Source organism: Ostrinia nubilalis, chromosome 18 (assembly GCF_963855985.1).
Source record: "Ostrinia nubilalis chromosome 18, ilOstNubi1.1, whole genome shotgun sequence".
NCBI lineage: Eukaryota > Metazoa > Arthropoda > Insecta > Lepidoptera > Crambidae > Ostrinia > Ostrinia nubilalis.
Genome location: NC_087105.1, coordinates 15,082,456 through 15,098,875, shown reverse-complemented (window position 1 = coordinate 15,098,875; position 16,420 = coordinate 15,082,456). Strand labels below are relative to the sequence as shown.

Here is a 16,420-nt window from a genome sequence, read left to right as displayed (position 1 = left end):
TTTAAGTTTTTCTCAAAACCTATTAAGTGTATTTTAAATATAAATACATAGGCCCCTCACAGACATTTTTAGCTATCTTTTGATGTATAACACATATTTTTAATAATGGTAATAAATTTTTAGGACAGTTTTTTTACGCTCCTGAAAAGTTGGCATTTTTCACTTGCGTACTTATTCCAGGAAGGGTGCGAAATATACTTGGCATATTGCAAAAGAAAATTTAATGTTAATACCACATTTTATTTGCTTTGCTTTTATTTATTTAGGTACGTAATTTTAATAAATGTCTGAAAATATGGCTCTTGTACTATTATAATTGCGTGTTTTTGGGCACTAATTTTGATGTCTATTAACTATTGTGATTATGTAAATACATACTCATTATAATACATAGGTACTATGATTGTGATCAAACATAAAATAGTTACCTACCTAAAGAAAATATCCTCTGACAGTTTGAATAGTTATATTAACTATCCAAAAATACATACCAATTTTTTTTGTTTTGCATTTTAATTATTGTTATTGACATTATTGTATTCCTACTTGTATGATTAACACATTCCACAAGCAACACACATTATTGATAATGAAAAATTTCACAGTAGGTACTTCGCTTGGAAAGGAATTATGAACGGCATTAATGGTTGAATAATTCAGTAGGTAGTGATGATAATTGATAAGTAAACAATTTACTCGTTGCCAATGCATGAATATTGCATTTATCATGAAATGTAACTGTATCATAGCACGCGTACGACCGCATAATCACAACGAATATAGGTATCTCCAAACGAAACAGTTTGTCACGATCTCAGATCATAGAAAGATCCCTTCTATGATCTGAGGTCACGATCAACATCATTATTCCTTTTCTTGTCAGCCCAAAACTCCGCTACAAGAGTGGCGTTTGTCATTAGCATTCAATCAAATGTCAAAGCAATATTTAACATAGGCCTCCCCCAATGATTTCCATATTGACCAGTTGGTAGCGGACTGCATCCAGCGCCTCCTGTTACCTTTATGAGGTAACCCCAATAGATACTGAAATTGAATAGAAATAGGTAGGCAACCATATGACTCCGTCTGGGAATGTAACTACGAGCGAGTATAATAACATTATTTTTATCCCATGTGTAGATTCTATCTTCCATAGCAATATTGTGTTCAATCATAAGAATAAGCAAACCATCTGGTTAGACAACAGTAGATAAAGTCTAAATTAGGTACCTATTTATTTTTTTCATAATTTAGGCATCTATTTTAATGCGTATCGATCGATACATAATCATTTGATATTGATTGCACTATCACTAGTGACAAGGCTGCCCTATTTACAGATCTCACAATGCCACAGTACATGTCTTGTCTCACGATTGTTTTTATACGTGTAATGGTCGTGCAAATATTGTCATTGATAGCCTACTTACACGTAGCAAGAAAAATAATTCGGAAGTTTGCAGTAGCTAAAATGTTTTGGCACCACCTCGAACAGTATGTGAAAGGACCACGAGCAGTGACACACAGCGGATACCTTCTAAGGTGACATTCAATCGATACCGCATTGACAACGTGTCGATTGCAATCTGCAGCTGATGTCATTGCTACAATGAGAAATGCAGTTTCATTGTGTTGTCCCGCCCCGCAGTGATAGAATTTTAGAAGAGCGCAACAAAATAGTTACCTACTATAATGGCCGATGAACAAAATGCACCTCTTGACGACCAAAGGTAGGAATGATTTTTCACGTAAGTAGGTATAGGCTTTATCTATCACTTTTCCAGGTCAGGTTAAACGGAAGACTGTGTGTACTCCACTCCAATACTTAATCAAGACCGTTTTGCAAAGTAGATTCCTGGTCGCACGATCAATTGACGAATGGCCCCCTCCGACGCAATCCAACTTCCGCCACAACACCCATCAGCTGATCAAACGCAAAGCTTGCATTCTGAATCCAATCTTGCGACTCAGACATACAGGCCGTAATCGATTGTTCCCGACGTATGAGCCAATATCAGCTGATTCATTATGTGCCCGATAAAATTCGACCTTAACGCAATGAGATAAGACGAAGGTCAATGCTTTATGCCAGTTTTCTCCGTTACCGGTTTATTTACCTATCTTTGAGGTACTAAAAATAAGTTTTTGCTCTTTTAACCTAATAATAATAACCTAGCCCGTAATTGTATGAATTTCAATCATTGGATTAAAATTCCAATGCAGATTAATGTTTTATTTATGCTTTGGCGTAATTTCAGAATTCAAGCCTATACTTTCACAATTTCAAAATGTATGCCGTTGTACTTTGCTGTGGCCCCCGCTCCGAGCTGTCGAAGGCTTAGCCGGCGGACGAGTGCACTCGCTGCACAAAAAGACGGCTGAAAGGGCGGAGTGACGGGATCAGGGGTCCAATGCGTCGGCCCTGCCTTTACACTTTGTCTGTTCCTTTTAAAAGTCTGTACTTAACCCTTACGCTGCAAAAAGGTAATGAACAAATTTCTTTTTGTTTTACATTACGATTGTTATCCGAACGAATTAACCCGTTCTGCGGGTCACCTTGGAAATACAATAGAGCTATAATAAACTGGTGAACAGAAATTTGAATCTATTTGTTTGAACTTGTTTTGTTTAATCAATATTATTAGATCATGTTTGTGCAAATCACATTCATGTCGAAAAAACACTATAAAAATGATAAATAAAATTGAATAGTCATACTTGTAAAAATATATAAATTAGAAAGATTACGAGATCGAGACTTACATTGTAATTTAAAACACAAAATGTATTTACATACAAAATTATTATTACCAACGTCTTATTAAATATTTCTTTTCATACTTATGTACACAATTTATAAAAGTTGACTAGTTCCTTTCCAATTCCACATCAAAGAGCATCAAGTCGATACAATTCCCACAAATGGAGCGTGCGATGTGCATCACCTTCCGGGAATAATCTTATTTCTGCTAGGTGCTTTTCAGTTTGTCAATCAACATCAATACTTCTATTTTGAAGCGGCGCACCTGCTCCTCTGTCATGCTGTCGATATCAGGCATCAAGCTCATGAAAAAATGCTGGATGTGGCTGTACGTCGGCTGAGGCAGACTGCTTTCAGTGGTCGTTTTTTTCGTTTCGTCTTTTTGTTTTTTGTACGTCAGATAATCCCGAAAGCAATTTTCTAAATCTGTTTTTTTAACCCGTTTCCGTTTCTTCCGCCGGCTAGTTTCGACTTCGATAACTGTCGGAGCTGTCGGAGTTTCTGCTGCAGTTTCAGCGGTCGGGGACGAGTGGCTCTTCGCTGGCGGGACCACCGTGGTCCCCGCCGCAACGAATATGGGCACGTCTTGGAGCCCGAAGTGGCTCTCGTCCGCGATGACGTCGTTGACGTCCAGCTCGATGATGTTCCGGCTCTCGGCGGAGTCGGCGCTGCTGCTGTAGAGCGTGCCGACGACGGACTGGTGGTGGGGCTTTATGTACGGCATAACAAATTTCAGCTCTTCCGTCAAATAGTAAGGCCGTTTCGATTTACCTCCAGTCGTTTTCAAACTTCTTAGAAATGCACTTCTGATGTTTCTCCATTTCTCTTTGCAATCGTTTACTGAAAAAAAGAAATAAATCTTTTTATTTAAATGTATTAGAGGTTAATCATCCTTACTTAATGCTTTTTCAGATACTTATCGTTAATCAAAAGTAAATTCATGTTTGTATTGCTCATATAGGTACATAATTATTTATTACCTGCACATCACTGCACGATATAAAATAAATTATGTATTGTTTCGATCTAAGCGTGCGGTGTCGAGGCTGCGATGCAAATATTACGATCCAAATAATAATACCAAACTAAGCATTAACTTTTTTGTATATCATATTAATACGTATAAATTGAAACTAGTTACAGAAATAAACTAAGAGGAAAATCATTACGGTTTAACCCTTAAACAGGCATGACGTGGTATATTTCCGTAAAATTTTTGTACCTTAAGAGAAGGCAATAAGGTTCTAAATATGGCATTAACGCCCGCGCCCCCATCAACAGTTATAGTAATGTAAGCTATGTCCAATCAAATCGAAATCTCTTCCCAAAGGATTAACATTTCCCGCAGCCTGTGAAATAAATGTATGTACATAGTTACTTCGTTGAACTTACTAGAGACGCCAATTTTTTTGGATATTTCGCCCCACGCCTTTTCGGTCATGTCCTTTTTAGAATATTCGGGCATGTTGAAGTTGTACAAATACTCATACTTTTGTATCTCCACTATCAAACTGAGGTTGTTGTCGAGGGTTCCTTCGTCGCGTTGAGTCATTGTGTCACTCGACTGCTGCAGACTGCTGGAAGTAGCGACCGCGAAGCACAAATGTCGAGGACACGTTGTACCGCAGTCGCAGCGCGACGCACACTGGCGGCGGGGAGGCGGGCGGGTATCGATCGTCTGTCGAGGCCCTGCTGTGGCACGTGTCTCCGACACGCGTGGGCTCCTAATCACGAAGCGTCCTCAATCCCATAGGAACCCGTCGACATAGACTCGACTCGCTGTCGGCATTCTGAACGCATATTCTCGTCTGCCGTCTGGTTACCACAACTGACACGTTCCGGATTCGATTCCCTGTTACACAAAGTTGTAAAACTGATTGGAAGTTCTAAAGTTGTTTAGTCTTTGCTTGAATCAACCTGATTATCTCTGAAAGATGATTCCATGCTTCGGAGGGCACGTCAAGTCGTCGGTCGCGGTCGCTGCCTCAGGTTACCTGCGTATTATGTTATTCTTTGCTCTGGTAGTGGTGGAAACATAAGCCTGCTGGACCATGAGAGACGTTTGGGTATCATACACCTATCAGATTTTTATATCAACCAATTTAATAGCGGGCTGAAACTAATGAGGGTGCTTCTTGTACGCATCCTACAAACTAATTGTAACAAGCAAGATATTATTGTCATATATCATTATAAATTATGAGCATGCTCTTGCATTATTTCATTTAAAAGTCATAGTTCTCATCTTATAAATGGCAAGAGAGTGCAATGTGGTTCTATCAGCTTTACAAAAAAGTCAACTCACAATTTTTTTACCAACTGGAATTCAAGCGTCATCGCCAGCCAACATTTATCAGTATAAGATTCTAGAAACGATAGCTGGCAGTCATGAAATCAAATCTTTCGACAAAACCTGTCCACCTCACTCCAACCAGTATGTAATTCGATGCTATCGGCTGGGGAAAACAAAGCAAAGAGTGTCGTGTCGTGAGTCGTGAGGCGAACATTCGGCGGGCCGCCCCGCGCGCCGTGTCGCGTCGCGCTTCAGTTGAACTAACGGCATTCGATGGAAGCATGTTTCGAAAACACAGGGCGATATCCTCTCTGGAAAAAGTAGACAGTCAGATTTAAAATTTCTTGAAGTTTGCATAAAGTTGTCAAACACAATAAATTGTACTTAATTTTAAAAAATATTTTCGATAGGTAGGTACCTACTTACCTTACAATTCAATTTCGCTGAGGCATCGTCATCGACATGGTTAACAAGCCGTTCTTTCACAATATCTGTCACTTGATTCAGCATGTTTTCGATAAGTCCAAGTATCATTTAATTTTGACATCTTACTTTTGTAAGATGTAGTTTTTAATTTTGAAATTTTGAGTAAATAACTTCGTAAGTAGTTAGGTAAAAGTCAAAAGAATTGTTTATGTTCTGTAAATATATTTTTATGTGCTTTTAACACCATACGTATTTATTTGCACCAAAAAATTACAAGTCTACAGGTCGCAGTCGCCGACGACGTCGCAGCGTCTTCGAGCATGTTATAGTTCCGTATGTTCCACAACTCGCGCAAGAAGCGGAGCGGAATGGCGGCGCGGCGGGCGGCGGGCGGCGCGGCGCGCGGGGCGGCCCGCGGGAGGGGCGCGCCCGGCGCTAGTGTCGTTGCCGCGGGGACTCGAGCGAACGTGTGAGCGCGGAGCGGAGCGAATCGCGTCATTTGGAATTTATAATCGGAGTCGTTTGTTTTAAAAAGTGAAATTTTAATCTTACGTTGAACCACTGTGACATGACATCATAACGGGCACGTTGATGTTCGCTGCCGACGCAATGAAGAAGGACACCGAGCGGCTCATAGCCGAGGTGGGCGCGCGGCCCGCCATCTGGCAGCAGAAGCACCCGCAGTACAAGCTCAAGCACATCGTTAAGAAGAGTTGGGATGAGATACACGCGTTGTTCCCGAATTATGGTTGTAAGTTGTTAATAAGGATTTAATATTCCAACAAAACGACTAGAAGAGCACATAAATACTGCAAATAATTTTTCATGCTACATAGATTACGGTATTCGAACCCGAGTCCAATCATCTTGGCATGTCGCTCAGAACGCAGATTACCACCGGTGACCGGTGTGTGCGAGGCGTCTAGCGCATACCTACTTATTGTGCGCGGCGTTGCATGCACACAATGACATAATATTCAATTTACTTTTTTGTTGTGTGGTGGTGCTGTAGGTAGGCGGGATGTCATCTGTCATGTTACATACAGAATAAAGCTTATTTAAACAATGAGAATAGCAGGAAATAATATACAGCGCGTTGCCGGCGTTGAATGTGTTAATGTTCGCGTAATAAGGAGGATAATGATTTATTTAAGTGGGTAAATCGGTATTTTTGATAAAATTTATAGGTAGGTAGTTACTATAGTAGGTATGATTGTGTAATTAATTTGATTCAATATTTTGTTATAAATACTTGGTACTGGTAGTGTGATTTAGTAATTTAAATGGATAAAATTTAAATGATATTGTAGTGGCGTGCGTGATAAATCTCTTGGCTCCTAATTACAACTTCTATTTTCGGTCGAGATACCCCATATTTAATAAATACTGTTTTAATAATAGCCCTGAAGAACATAGATAGGTACTTATTTATCAATCAAATGTTGTTTTAAATTAATAGCAGGTCAGATCCATTATTGCAGCAATAACTTTAGTATAATGATCGCACCTGACCTTTACGCGGCGTGGGTCAGTAATAGCCCATAATTTGCTTAATGCGTCACTTAAGCAGTCAACAGTGTTGCTAATATGACTGACTAATAACCTACTTAAGTTTTTATTAGGTATATTGGTCTCTGTCTAGCAACAATTTCTCCAAGCGACTAAGATACTCTGGTAATACTTCAACAATATCACTCATTATTTTCTCCGTTAAGATGCTTTTTTACTTTCAGTGGTCGAGCTGAAGAAGAAATGGAAGAACCTCAAGGACGCGTATCGGAAAGAATTGAAGAAGAACCCGCAAATGCACACGAGTGACCCTAACTATACCTACAAGTCCCTGTGGAAGTACTTCCAAGATCTGGACTTTCTGAAGGACGAGTGCAAGGACCTGATCGAGGACGACGAGGAGCCGGCCACCGCCAGCGACAACGAGAGCCACGACAACTTCGTTGACAACCTCCCTTTGGCCACTCTGACCTCCCCTCCGGATTCTCCCCTCCACCAAGGGGACAGGTCGTTCAAACGCCAACTCGAATTAAGCTCAGATTACCAAGAATTCGAAAGAAAGAGACGCAAAACCATGGAAAGACGCAGCAGTGAGAGGAATTCCGATAATTACCACTTTCTGATGAGCATTCTCCCCGAAATGGATAGGTTACATTCCATACAGAAGATTCGGTTGAGAAATAAGATCAATCAAGCTTTGTTGGAAGAGATGACGCTGGCGATGTATGGGGACCCTATGAGCTGCGACCTGACTCATACGAAAAATGAACAGGAATAGTTTTAATAGTAGATCTAAGAGATTAGATAGGTTGACTACGTGACGGTATCAAGTGATTGATACTGATGAAGATGGATAATTTAATTGAAATTTTAATGTATGATCTATAAGTACTTAATTAGCAAATATTTTCCATATGATAGAGTACAGCTATGTATAAACGACAAGTAGGCTAAAATAGAAACATTCAGTATTTTTAATTAAACACAATTTAAGTACATGTCCCAATGTTTTATTGCAAATCCGATATTCATCTGAAAATTAAATTACGAATAGAATATTTTGACTTTCAGTAAAGAAGAAGTATAGAAGTATACGCGGGTACTTGTATGAAGTAACTTCGATAAACTATTAGACAGACGTTTGACTTGCTAACTCCTGGGTTCGATTCCCAAATGTGATAGGGTAGACACAAATTCATTAAAAATTAAGAATTTTAAGATTATGGTGATTTATTTAATTTTAAGCTTCAGGTGGCTTCAGTTAATCTGACTACTAAGCCTTACGAATGGTGATAATTGTTTTAAATTAGGTATGGACATAAAGTACATTATCAAATAAGCATAATGATGAATCACATCATTGCCACAAAATTATATTTTGTGTGATTGCGTCATCGCATTAACACAAATCGTGAGCCAAAATTGAAGTGGCAAAACATAAACCAAATGCGTTAGCAAAAATTGCTGGTGGAAACTGCACTTGCATTTTATTGCAGCCGAAATTGCAAAAACAATAATGCTTAGTTGTTTCATGTCGAGCCGGATTTCAGAAGAGTTTCCCAAAGTTGAACTGCAGTTTTGAGTTGGTTTTGCCCGGATTTTTTGCTCGTCTCTTTGTTTTACAGAAGCTATATCGAAATACTGGCGGGAATTCCTAGCTTTGTTAAAGGTGTAGCAAATTATGTGTTATTTTAAAGTTGGCTAGTTTCATCTTTACACGCTAACACTAATATTATGTTACAAGTTACTCATATACATATAACGATACGTTAATTAATTTGGTTAACAGTAACTCATACCTTTCCAATCGCGCGATTAAATGGTCAGTTCTTTACTTTGTATGAAAGCAGTTGAGAATTTGAATGTTGTACGGTGTTTTCAGGCATACCTACAAAAAATACCTATCAACTCTATTTGAAATAAGATTGTGTAAGCAACTCGTAGATAATTTTATGAAAAACGGGACTATTCCCACCTCTCGTTCCCACCACTGCAACTCCTGTGTAGCCAGGATCTACAGCTTGACCGCCACAAAACCCCAACCAATGAAGGTCAAGTTTGTCCCGGGGGAAAGTTAAACTGTCATTGGACCCGCAACGAAATTAATCAGAAGAACATAGGAGGAGTTCGAAATTAAGGTTCGACTTCCCTCCATTGCAAAGCGGATGACAGGTGACAAACAAAGGTTTAAAAACCTTTAAGAAAAAGATTATGCACCACGGACAATAAATTAAATTAAGGGGGCCTATCTTATGAGCAATTAGCAACTACCTGCCAATAATATTTTTCACAAAATCGCTTAAAAGCACGGAAATTTTTCCTTGTCGCGACAAGATCGGTGTAATAAATTGCGGAAACAGATGTATGTTGTATTGAATTAAGCATTATATCACGTTCATGTTTCCAAAGATCACACTCCCACAAGATATGATGGGCAGACTGCTCATGACAGACATCATCAGTGGAACACTCGCAAAAAGGAGACGGAACTAGTTTGAATTCGTGAAGTTTATGTTTAAAGTTGCCATGTCCCGTGAGGAACTGCGACGAGCAATGGTCGATTTCTAACCATCGCCTAGTTAGACGTTCGCGTACATTCGGGAAGAATTTATATAAGTGACGTCCTTTGACTGACGTATCCCATCTTTTTTGCCATTCATTAAGTAAATCTTCTTCAACGACTTCTCGGGAATCAAATAATCGACTTATTTTAGAACGATCGCGGCTATTTAAGAAATCGGAGGTTATATTTTCCCTTGATGTGAAGTACATTGCCGCACGCTTTTGTACCTCTAAGTCGACCGGCAGTACACCAGCCAGGACTGGCAGAGCCTCCGTGCTCACAGTTCTGTAAGCTTTGCAAAGAAAAATCAATGCAAGGCGTTGACTTTGGAGTAGTTTCCGTCGAGCGGCTCCTATAGTAGCTCTGTCAGCCCAAACTGGTGCACTATAGCAAATGGAGCTTAAATAAGTGGCCGAATATATTACTCGGAGGATTTTAAACGTTAGACCCCACGTCGAGGTTGAAATGTGACTTAAGGCATAAAAGTTCTTTTTAGCTTTTTCACCGATCTGTTTAATGTGCTCGACAAAACTAAAGTTTTTCTCTAAAATTAGTCCGAGATAGCAAACAGATTCCCGTTTTTTAACAGTTATTTCATTGAATTTAATGCGAGGCAAAACCTTAAGATTACCTTTTAATAGAAGCTGATAAGTTTTGTGAGGGGCAAACTGCAAACGATTCCTGTCTCCCCATTGAGATATTAAATTCAAGCATGATAATTTTATGAAGCTTACAAGTAATAAGAACATTATTTCTCGTGAACGCAGTTAACTACCTAACTAAATAGCTTACAATATCGCAAGTGTCAGACCTCCCACGTGCATAATTTAACATCGTTATGCGATATTCAGTTCTTATTACTGATACAGGTGCTTTTGATGGTTTTAGTTCATATCAAAGAAAAACAATGACAAACACATAATTGCCTACAATTCGCTCGTAACTGCATATTAATGGAAATTAAGTAATTCATAGTCGCAAAGTTTTATCTTGAAATTTAAATTGCATACCTACATTGATAAAGTAACTATGTCTATCTTGATAAAGTAAGTAAGCTACGAGTACTTTAGTGTCCACTACAGACCAGACACGAGAACCTCTTACAATGTTTCAACTTGATTTTACCACGGAATAATAATAATTATGTAGTAGTAGAACAAGGAGAGCCGACGCCAAATAATGGGAAAAAGGGCTAGGGAAAAGAAAAAGAAAATGTAGTACCTAACAGACGTACAAGACTACGAGTTTGTTACGAGCAAATCGACGTAGGTCTAAGTGCCTACAGTTGATGTCTTAATCATGTTTCAGGAGCAGGTTGCTGGTCCCAGCGTGATCACTGCTAACATTGTCGGAAGAGGATCGTTTGCGTAATAGGCGCAGTCGGCAAAACCTTTTGGCAGCGCATCATTTTGGCCCCTGCTTTTTCTGGACGGGTAGGGTCACCAGATGCTGTTACTCAGCGGGACAAAGACACAAAATAGAACTTAAAATCATATTCGCAATTACTTTATAACTAACTATTTTCTAAACGAAAAACGAATACTTATTACATTTTTTAATCAATTTCTGTGTTTGGCAACATTGGGTTTTTAAAAATTATGTGATAGTGATAGTAGATCAATGCAAGCTCTTTTAAAAGCATTTTACGATTAAATATTTATCAGTATCATATTTTATCTATGTCAGCAGTATGAAGGATTACCTAACTACTTACTAACTCGACCTCTATTCCTGACCAGAGAAGCTTATGAAAATGATAAATATATTTTTTTTATCGTTATTTATTATCGTTGATTCACATAAATTAATCACTGTATACAAAATGTATTAGTCAAGTGTGGCCCCCTTACAACAGACAGGCAGAAGAGGCGGAGTGCAGAGTTTTTGTGGCGCATCTGTGCCGCAAAACAGTCGCAATTTGCTGGTAATTATGTGTTACACTCGCGGGCAACTTGCTCATCAAAATAATCTTCTAATGTCAAATGGGAGGCAAACTCATAGGTATCTAGGGTTATGTAACCTACCTTCTCCCCTTTCCTTTCTTTTTAATAAATTGCTTTTATAATGTGTGAATTTTCTGAGGTCAAGTACATATGTGTATTTATAAGATATTTTTAGAGCTCAAAGCTATGGAATGTCTAATAATTTATAAAAATATCAACAAAAGTACCTAATGATAACTTAGCTTAACTCTTTCTTATTTTTTTCAGTTTTACCAGTGTTAAAATTAGATTCAAACTTTTTAACAACGTTTTTGAGTAGTATTTTTAACGGTCCTTGTTTGTAGAGAAAGTGAATAAAAAATTACCAACATTTTCCGACTCACAATTTTGTTTTTGTCCGCGGACGAGACAAAATGGGTAACCTTAATTTTGCCGATTGTACTTTTATTCGTGCCGTAAAAAATAAATAAAAGAGAGCTCAGCTTTTATGGCGGCAATCTGAAATCTAGGGGTGTAGGACAACAATAATTGTTGTAGTTTAGGGCGGTCTCTCATTTTTACGGAGGTGGTCGCCCTAGCCGAAGGGTGGCCATACAATCAGATTAACCGGTACTTTTATTTTATAATCAGTACGGGCAGGTGTACGGCATTAAATAATTTTCAATTAAATAGACATTATTATTTTTACATGTAAGCTTCATTAATCACTAATTTAAATGACATATTATATGATAACTTCATTTTAAATGTTAAATAAAAAATCGACTGACTAATGTGATTTGTCTAAGCAAAAAAATATCTAATATAAAAATTACACAACTTTGTAACCACACTATATCCGGTAATTTTATGTAATTGAAATTCGTATTAGCTATAAATAATGATTAATAATACCTGTCTACTTTCTTCTTCTTTTTATGTGACGGCACACAATGTTGTTCGGTCACTTAGCAGTAGATAAATTGCATTAGGGTATTTGATACCACCATTAATAGAGTAACTTTGATGCGGTGTGTTCTTTTCGAAAGTAGGTAGGTACCTACCTAGTAGTAAGCAGTGCTTTGAAATCAAAGTTTCGTTCGTTCGTTTCAGCTAAATAACTTCCACGGCTGGACTAAGGCCTCCCTGAGGATCCCACTAGGTGAACCGACGATCTGGTGAAGTGGAGGCCTTTGTCCAGAAACCCAATTCTGTAATAAATACCAGAGCATTCTAGTCTGATTTACATTTGTAACAATTAGATACAATAGAAGTGCGAGTCCTTTGTTTCCTATCTCCGGATGCGTGTCCGGCCCGGCTGTCCGGGCGTCCGGGCCGTCATCGCTGTCCGGATCAACACTCGCACGTTTCCGCGCCGCTTCACTACGCTCATAGGGACGCCGATTCAATTCAAAACGGGAAAATATACGCTGGAAAGGTGCCATAGACAAAAAAAAGTTCTGATAACAAAGCTTTTATTTGCCAGGAAACCTGCTCTAACCATCGAGCTGCAGTGATATTTGATATTTCTACCTAACCCAATAGGGTTACCTATTGAATTCTTCAATCTCACCTCTAGACTTATTATACTTATTTTTTATCCACTTACGGCATGGAAATGCAATGCATCGATGCAAAAACCATAAAGTAGGTACGGTTTGATATTCATAAAGATGTCTGTTTATGCAGTGGTGGAAATTAATTGAAAATTATTATTAACTTTAAAAATAGATAAGGTCAAACTACAAAACGGCTATTATTAAGTTAAGTACCTAGGTACTTGTATTAAACTAGATGATTGCATCTAAATGCATAAAAATAAGTAGGCTACTGCTATGCACTCAGATCATAGAAGGGAAATTATAAAGAAATTAATAGGTAGGTTGTATAATGAACAGTTACGTAGAGTTAACTGGAATTTTGTTTTTGAGCAAATCTTGTCCAGGAATCGAACGCTGGACCTTCCGTGTAAAGACTATCAATCGTGCCGACCCGCGAAGGACGCAAAAACGCATTTCTATTGCCGTATTGTCAATTTGAACACAATAAATCAATCCTAACAATACCATTTCACTATTCAAAAACATTTGGAGATGTAAAAGAGAGAATTGAAAAAATACTGGTTTCTAAAAAATGGGTGGAGCGACGTCTGGCGGAGTTCCGCGCGAGCGACTCGATCGATACTCGCTTTATCGAGTTTTTGCGCGAGAAGCGATCGACAAAAAGTGACCCGTCACCCGCCGCGGCACCGTCTGCTCCAATTAATGGTAAGGTATAGTCTGTTCGAGCTACTCAGATGGGAAATGGTTTCTATTGTTGAAACAGATCGTTTGTGACAGCGGCTGTGATTTAGATTAAATTACATCGTATTGTCTAAACTGAGATTGTAAAGAGTGACTCAAGTGATTAAAATGCAATGATCTTGATTAAGATTAAAGTAAAGGTAATAATTAAGTAAAGGTTAAATAAAAAATGTATTAATAATAATGTAACAATACTATAACAAAGCCCCGTAATCGAAAGGTCGTGGGTTCGATTCCCGCCTTAGGTAATTTACAATAAAACAAAACATTGTAAAATAGTTAATTAATTAATCCTACTAATATTATAAATCCGAAAGTTTTGTGGATGTATGTTTGTTACTCTTTCACGCAAAAACTACTGAACTGATTTTGATGAAACTACAATACTGTAAAGTTTACAGTATTATTGTTTATACATCAGAATGACATAATCTGTGACAAATTTAATTGCACTTGGGCGAAGCCGTGGGCAAAAGCTAGGTAAGAAGGACCTAATAGAATTCTAAAGCCGAGTTCTAGCTTTACTACTTTAGTTAAAGTAAGATAAAATTGTCTTTGCATTCATTTGCATAACTTTGAAAGGTGTCTACTTAGCCTTATTTACTTTGCTCTCTTAGTTCTCAGCTATTTCAAAGACGTTTTCAAGTGAAAGTAAACGGCGTCCAGTTACATTGATCGATCCTTCCTCACGACTTTTGAATTACCACTGAAGCGACAACCGATCGCGTTTTTGCCGACAAGAACCACGTCCCGTCTCGGCCCAATTAATAGAGTCTTAATTATCTCAGTTTCGTTTTTGTGCCGTCAGATGCCGCCGCTGTAGTTAATTGATTTTGACGTTTCCACGCTCGGCCGGCTCAAGGCGATTGGGCCCTTACAAAAATGGGATGGAAACTAGACGAGGATTCCATAGAAAGTAAGCACTTAAGCCTCTTACAGACGGTTTGCGGCGCGACTCGGCGAGGTAGAAATAGTTTATGAAGATTATAAAGGTGGCCTGGTTCTCACCGCAGACCACGTCATCTGAAAAGGCTTTGTGCGACTTGATACAAAGTTGCCAAGCCGTCCTAGAGTGAGCTAGGGGATCTTCAGTTCGATAATAATACAGGGTGGAATTTTGTAATGCCACCTAGAGGGAAGTACCTACCTACTCTTAATACTGTAGAAAATACTCAAAGAAATATTTTTGAAAAGAAATAGAACCATTCAAATATTTTCAAAAATTGGCTTGCCACACTTGGGAATCGAACTAACTAAAATATGTAAAAATTACACCCTGTATTTTTATTACATCGATCGTTAGGGTTAAGTTTAAGGATAAAATCTCTCTAACCAACCTGATAAATCAAATAAAAGGAAAACCATAAAATCTTAAATTATTTTAATTAGGTATTTACAGAAAATTGTACCTATGTAATGGTGCAGAATTTTCGAAAAAGTTTCAGAAAACTTTGAATGCAGTTCTCTTTCTTTTTAAAAATAAAGGAAATTTGATTTCTTTGAGTAAAATGTTCTGTCTACAGTATTATGAGTACCTACTTTCCCTCGAGATGGTATTACAAAATTCCACCCTGTATACATAATATGTTGTATACCTACTTATGTATGCCTATACATCACATAAATAAATTCGAGTGAACCACAGGATCGAGCTAACTTATCAAAACTCACATTGTTGCATACAAAGTTATTACGACACCCTAACACAAATACAGGCACCAACTCATCATTTCACCGTACACAAATAAACATTAATTATGCAATCAAATGCAAAACTGCTCATGTAGGTAATCTATGCGCAAATTAAAAACAAAACTACAAATCACTTACCGAAATGCCGCTAAGTATCTATCTGCTACATTCCATTAAAATTGCACATTAACACAGAACTCCACTATCAAAACACCACACCTAATTTAAAGGATAAATTACTATTGTTAAAAATATTATTTTACTACACAAACACAATCACGCAATTATAAATGTTTTCAGTGTCAAATTAATATCACTAAAAGTCTATGCAAATTGATTTTGCACAATAATAAAAACCAATTTTAAGGTTAGTGGCCGCCGACACCACCCCGACACAGCGGCGCCTACATTTTTTTTAAAATCTGTGCGCGCCACTGTACGCAATGAAATTCGTAAGTTCTAAATTCAAAAATGCTTCGAAGTCTTTCAAATGCTGCAGTGCAAGGCTTTATAGATTGAATGCCTTTGCCTAAAAAAAGTAAAATTTGGTCTTCGCTTTGAGCTCCTTAAATTAAGCTCCGATTAAAGTATTTATAAAAAAAATGAAAATGGTTTCCATAATTCGTAGTAGTTGTTATTTAGTAGTGCTTTACTTTAGAACCAAAGATAATTTTATTAAATTCGTAGTGTACCTAGTTTAGTTCACGTTTGAAAGATTTAATGTGATTACAGGCCCATGTCAGATAATCCGGTGATACGTAGGTTGATGTTAAATTAATTAACCAAATTACCATTCGACTCAGCTCTGATAGATAGATAACGACGCCCACGCATTATAGGGGCAGGTAAGTAGGAACAGTAGACCCAGTCCATCTTACTTATTTTGTTAATTTTAAACCTTGTACATAAATGTGTCTTTACACACATGGAGCCTACAAGTTTGCTCGTATA

At 37.9% G+C, this 16,420-nt stretch overlaps 2 protein-coding genes across 4 annotated transcripts; one reads left to right on the top strand and one right to left on the bottom strand.

Moving 5' to 3' along the window:
- Positions 1-1,400: 1,400 nt before the first annotated feature.
- On the top strand, positions 1,401-7,987 carry LOC135080793 (uncharacterized). Of its 3 annotated transcripts, none has more exons than XM_063975518.1 (2): positions 1,401-1,730; positions 7,214-7,987. In XM_063975518.1, exons 1-2 carry the CDS (start codon positions 1,700-1,702, stop codon positions 7,765-7,767), a joined length of 585 nt encoding a protein of 194 aa, XP_063831588.1. In that variant the 5' UTR covers positions 1,401-1,699; the 3' UTR covers positions 7,768-7,987. The 3 variants fall into 3 exon arrangements, with proteins under 3 accessions (XP_063831588.1, XP_063831586.1, XP_063831587.1); XM_063975516.1 differs by lacking the exon at positions 1,401-1,730 and adding an exon at positions 5,920-6,231; XM_063975517.1 differs by lacking the exon at positions 1,401-1,730 and adding an exon at positions 6,362-6,633.
- Positions 2,753-4,818, bottom strand: LOC135080792 (uncharacterized). The gene is made up of 2 exons (XM_063975515.1): positions 4,154-4,818; positions 2,753-3,601 (listed from the first exon to the last, which is right to left on the bottom strand). Exons 1-2 carry the CDS (start codon positions 4,311-4,313, stop codon positions 2,970-2,972), a joined length of 792 nt encoding a protein of 263 aa, XP_063831585.1. The 5' UTR covers positions 4,314-4,818; the 3' UTR covers positions 2,753-2,969.
- Positions 7,988-16,420: the final 8,433 nt, after the last annotated feature.

Excerpts from the sequence above, each read along its gene's own strand:
- LOC135080792 (XM_063975515.1), bottom strand. The coding sequence starts at position 4,313 with ATGACTCAACGCGACGAAGGAACCCTCGACAACAACCTCAGTTTGATA. Across the intron at positions 3,602-4,153 it reads CAAAAAAATTGGCGTCTCTA|TAAACGATTGCAAAGAGAAA; the intron begins GTAAGTTCAACG and ends TCTTTTTTTCAG.
- LOC135080793 (XM_063975516.1), top strand. The coding sequence starts at position 6,072 with ATGTTCGCTGCCGACGCAATGAAGAAGGACACCGAGCGGCTCATAGCC. Across the intron at positions 6,232-7,213 it reads GTTGTTCCCGAATTATGGTT|TGGTCGAGCTGAAGAAGAAA; the intron begins GTAAGTTGTTAA and ends TTTTACTTTCAG.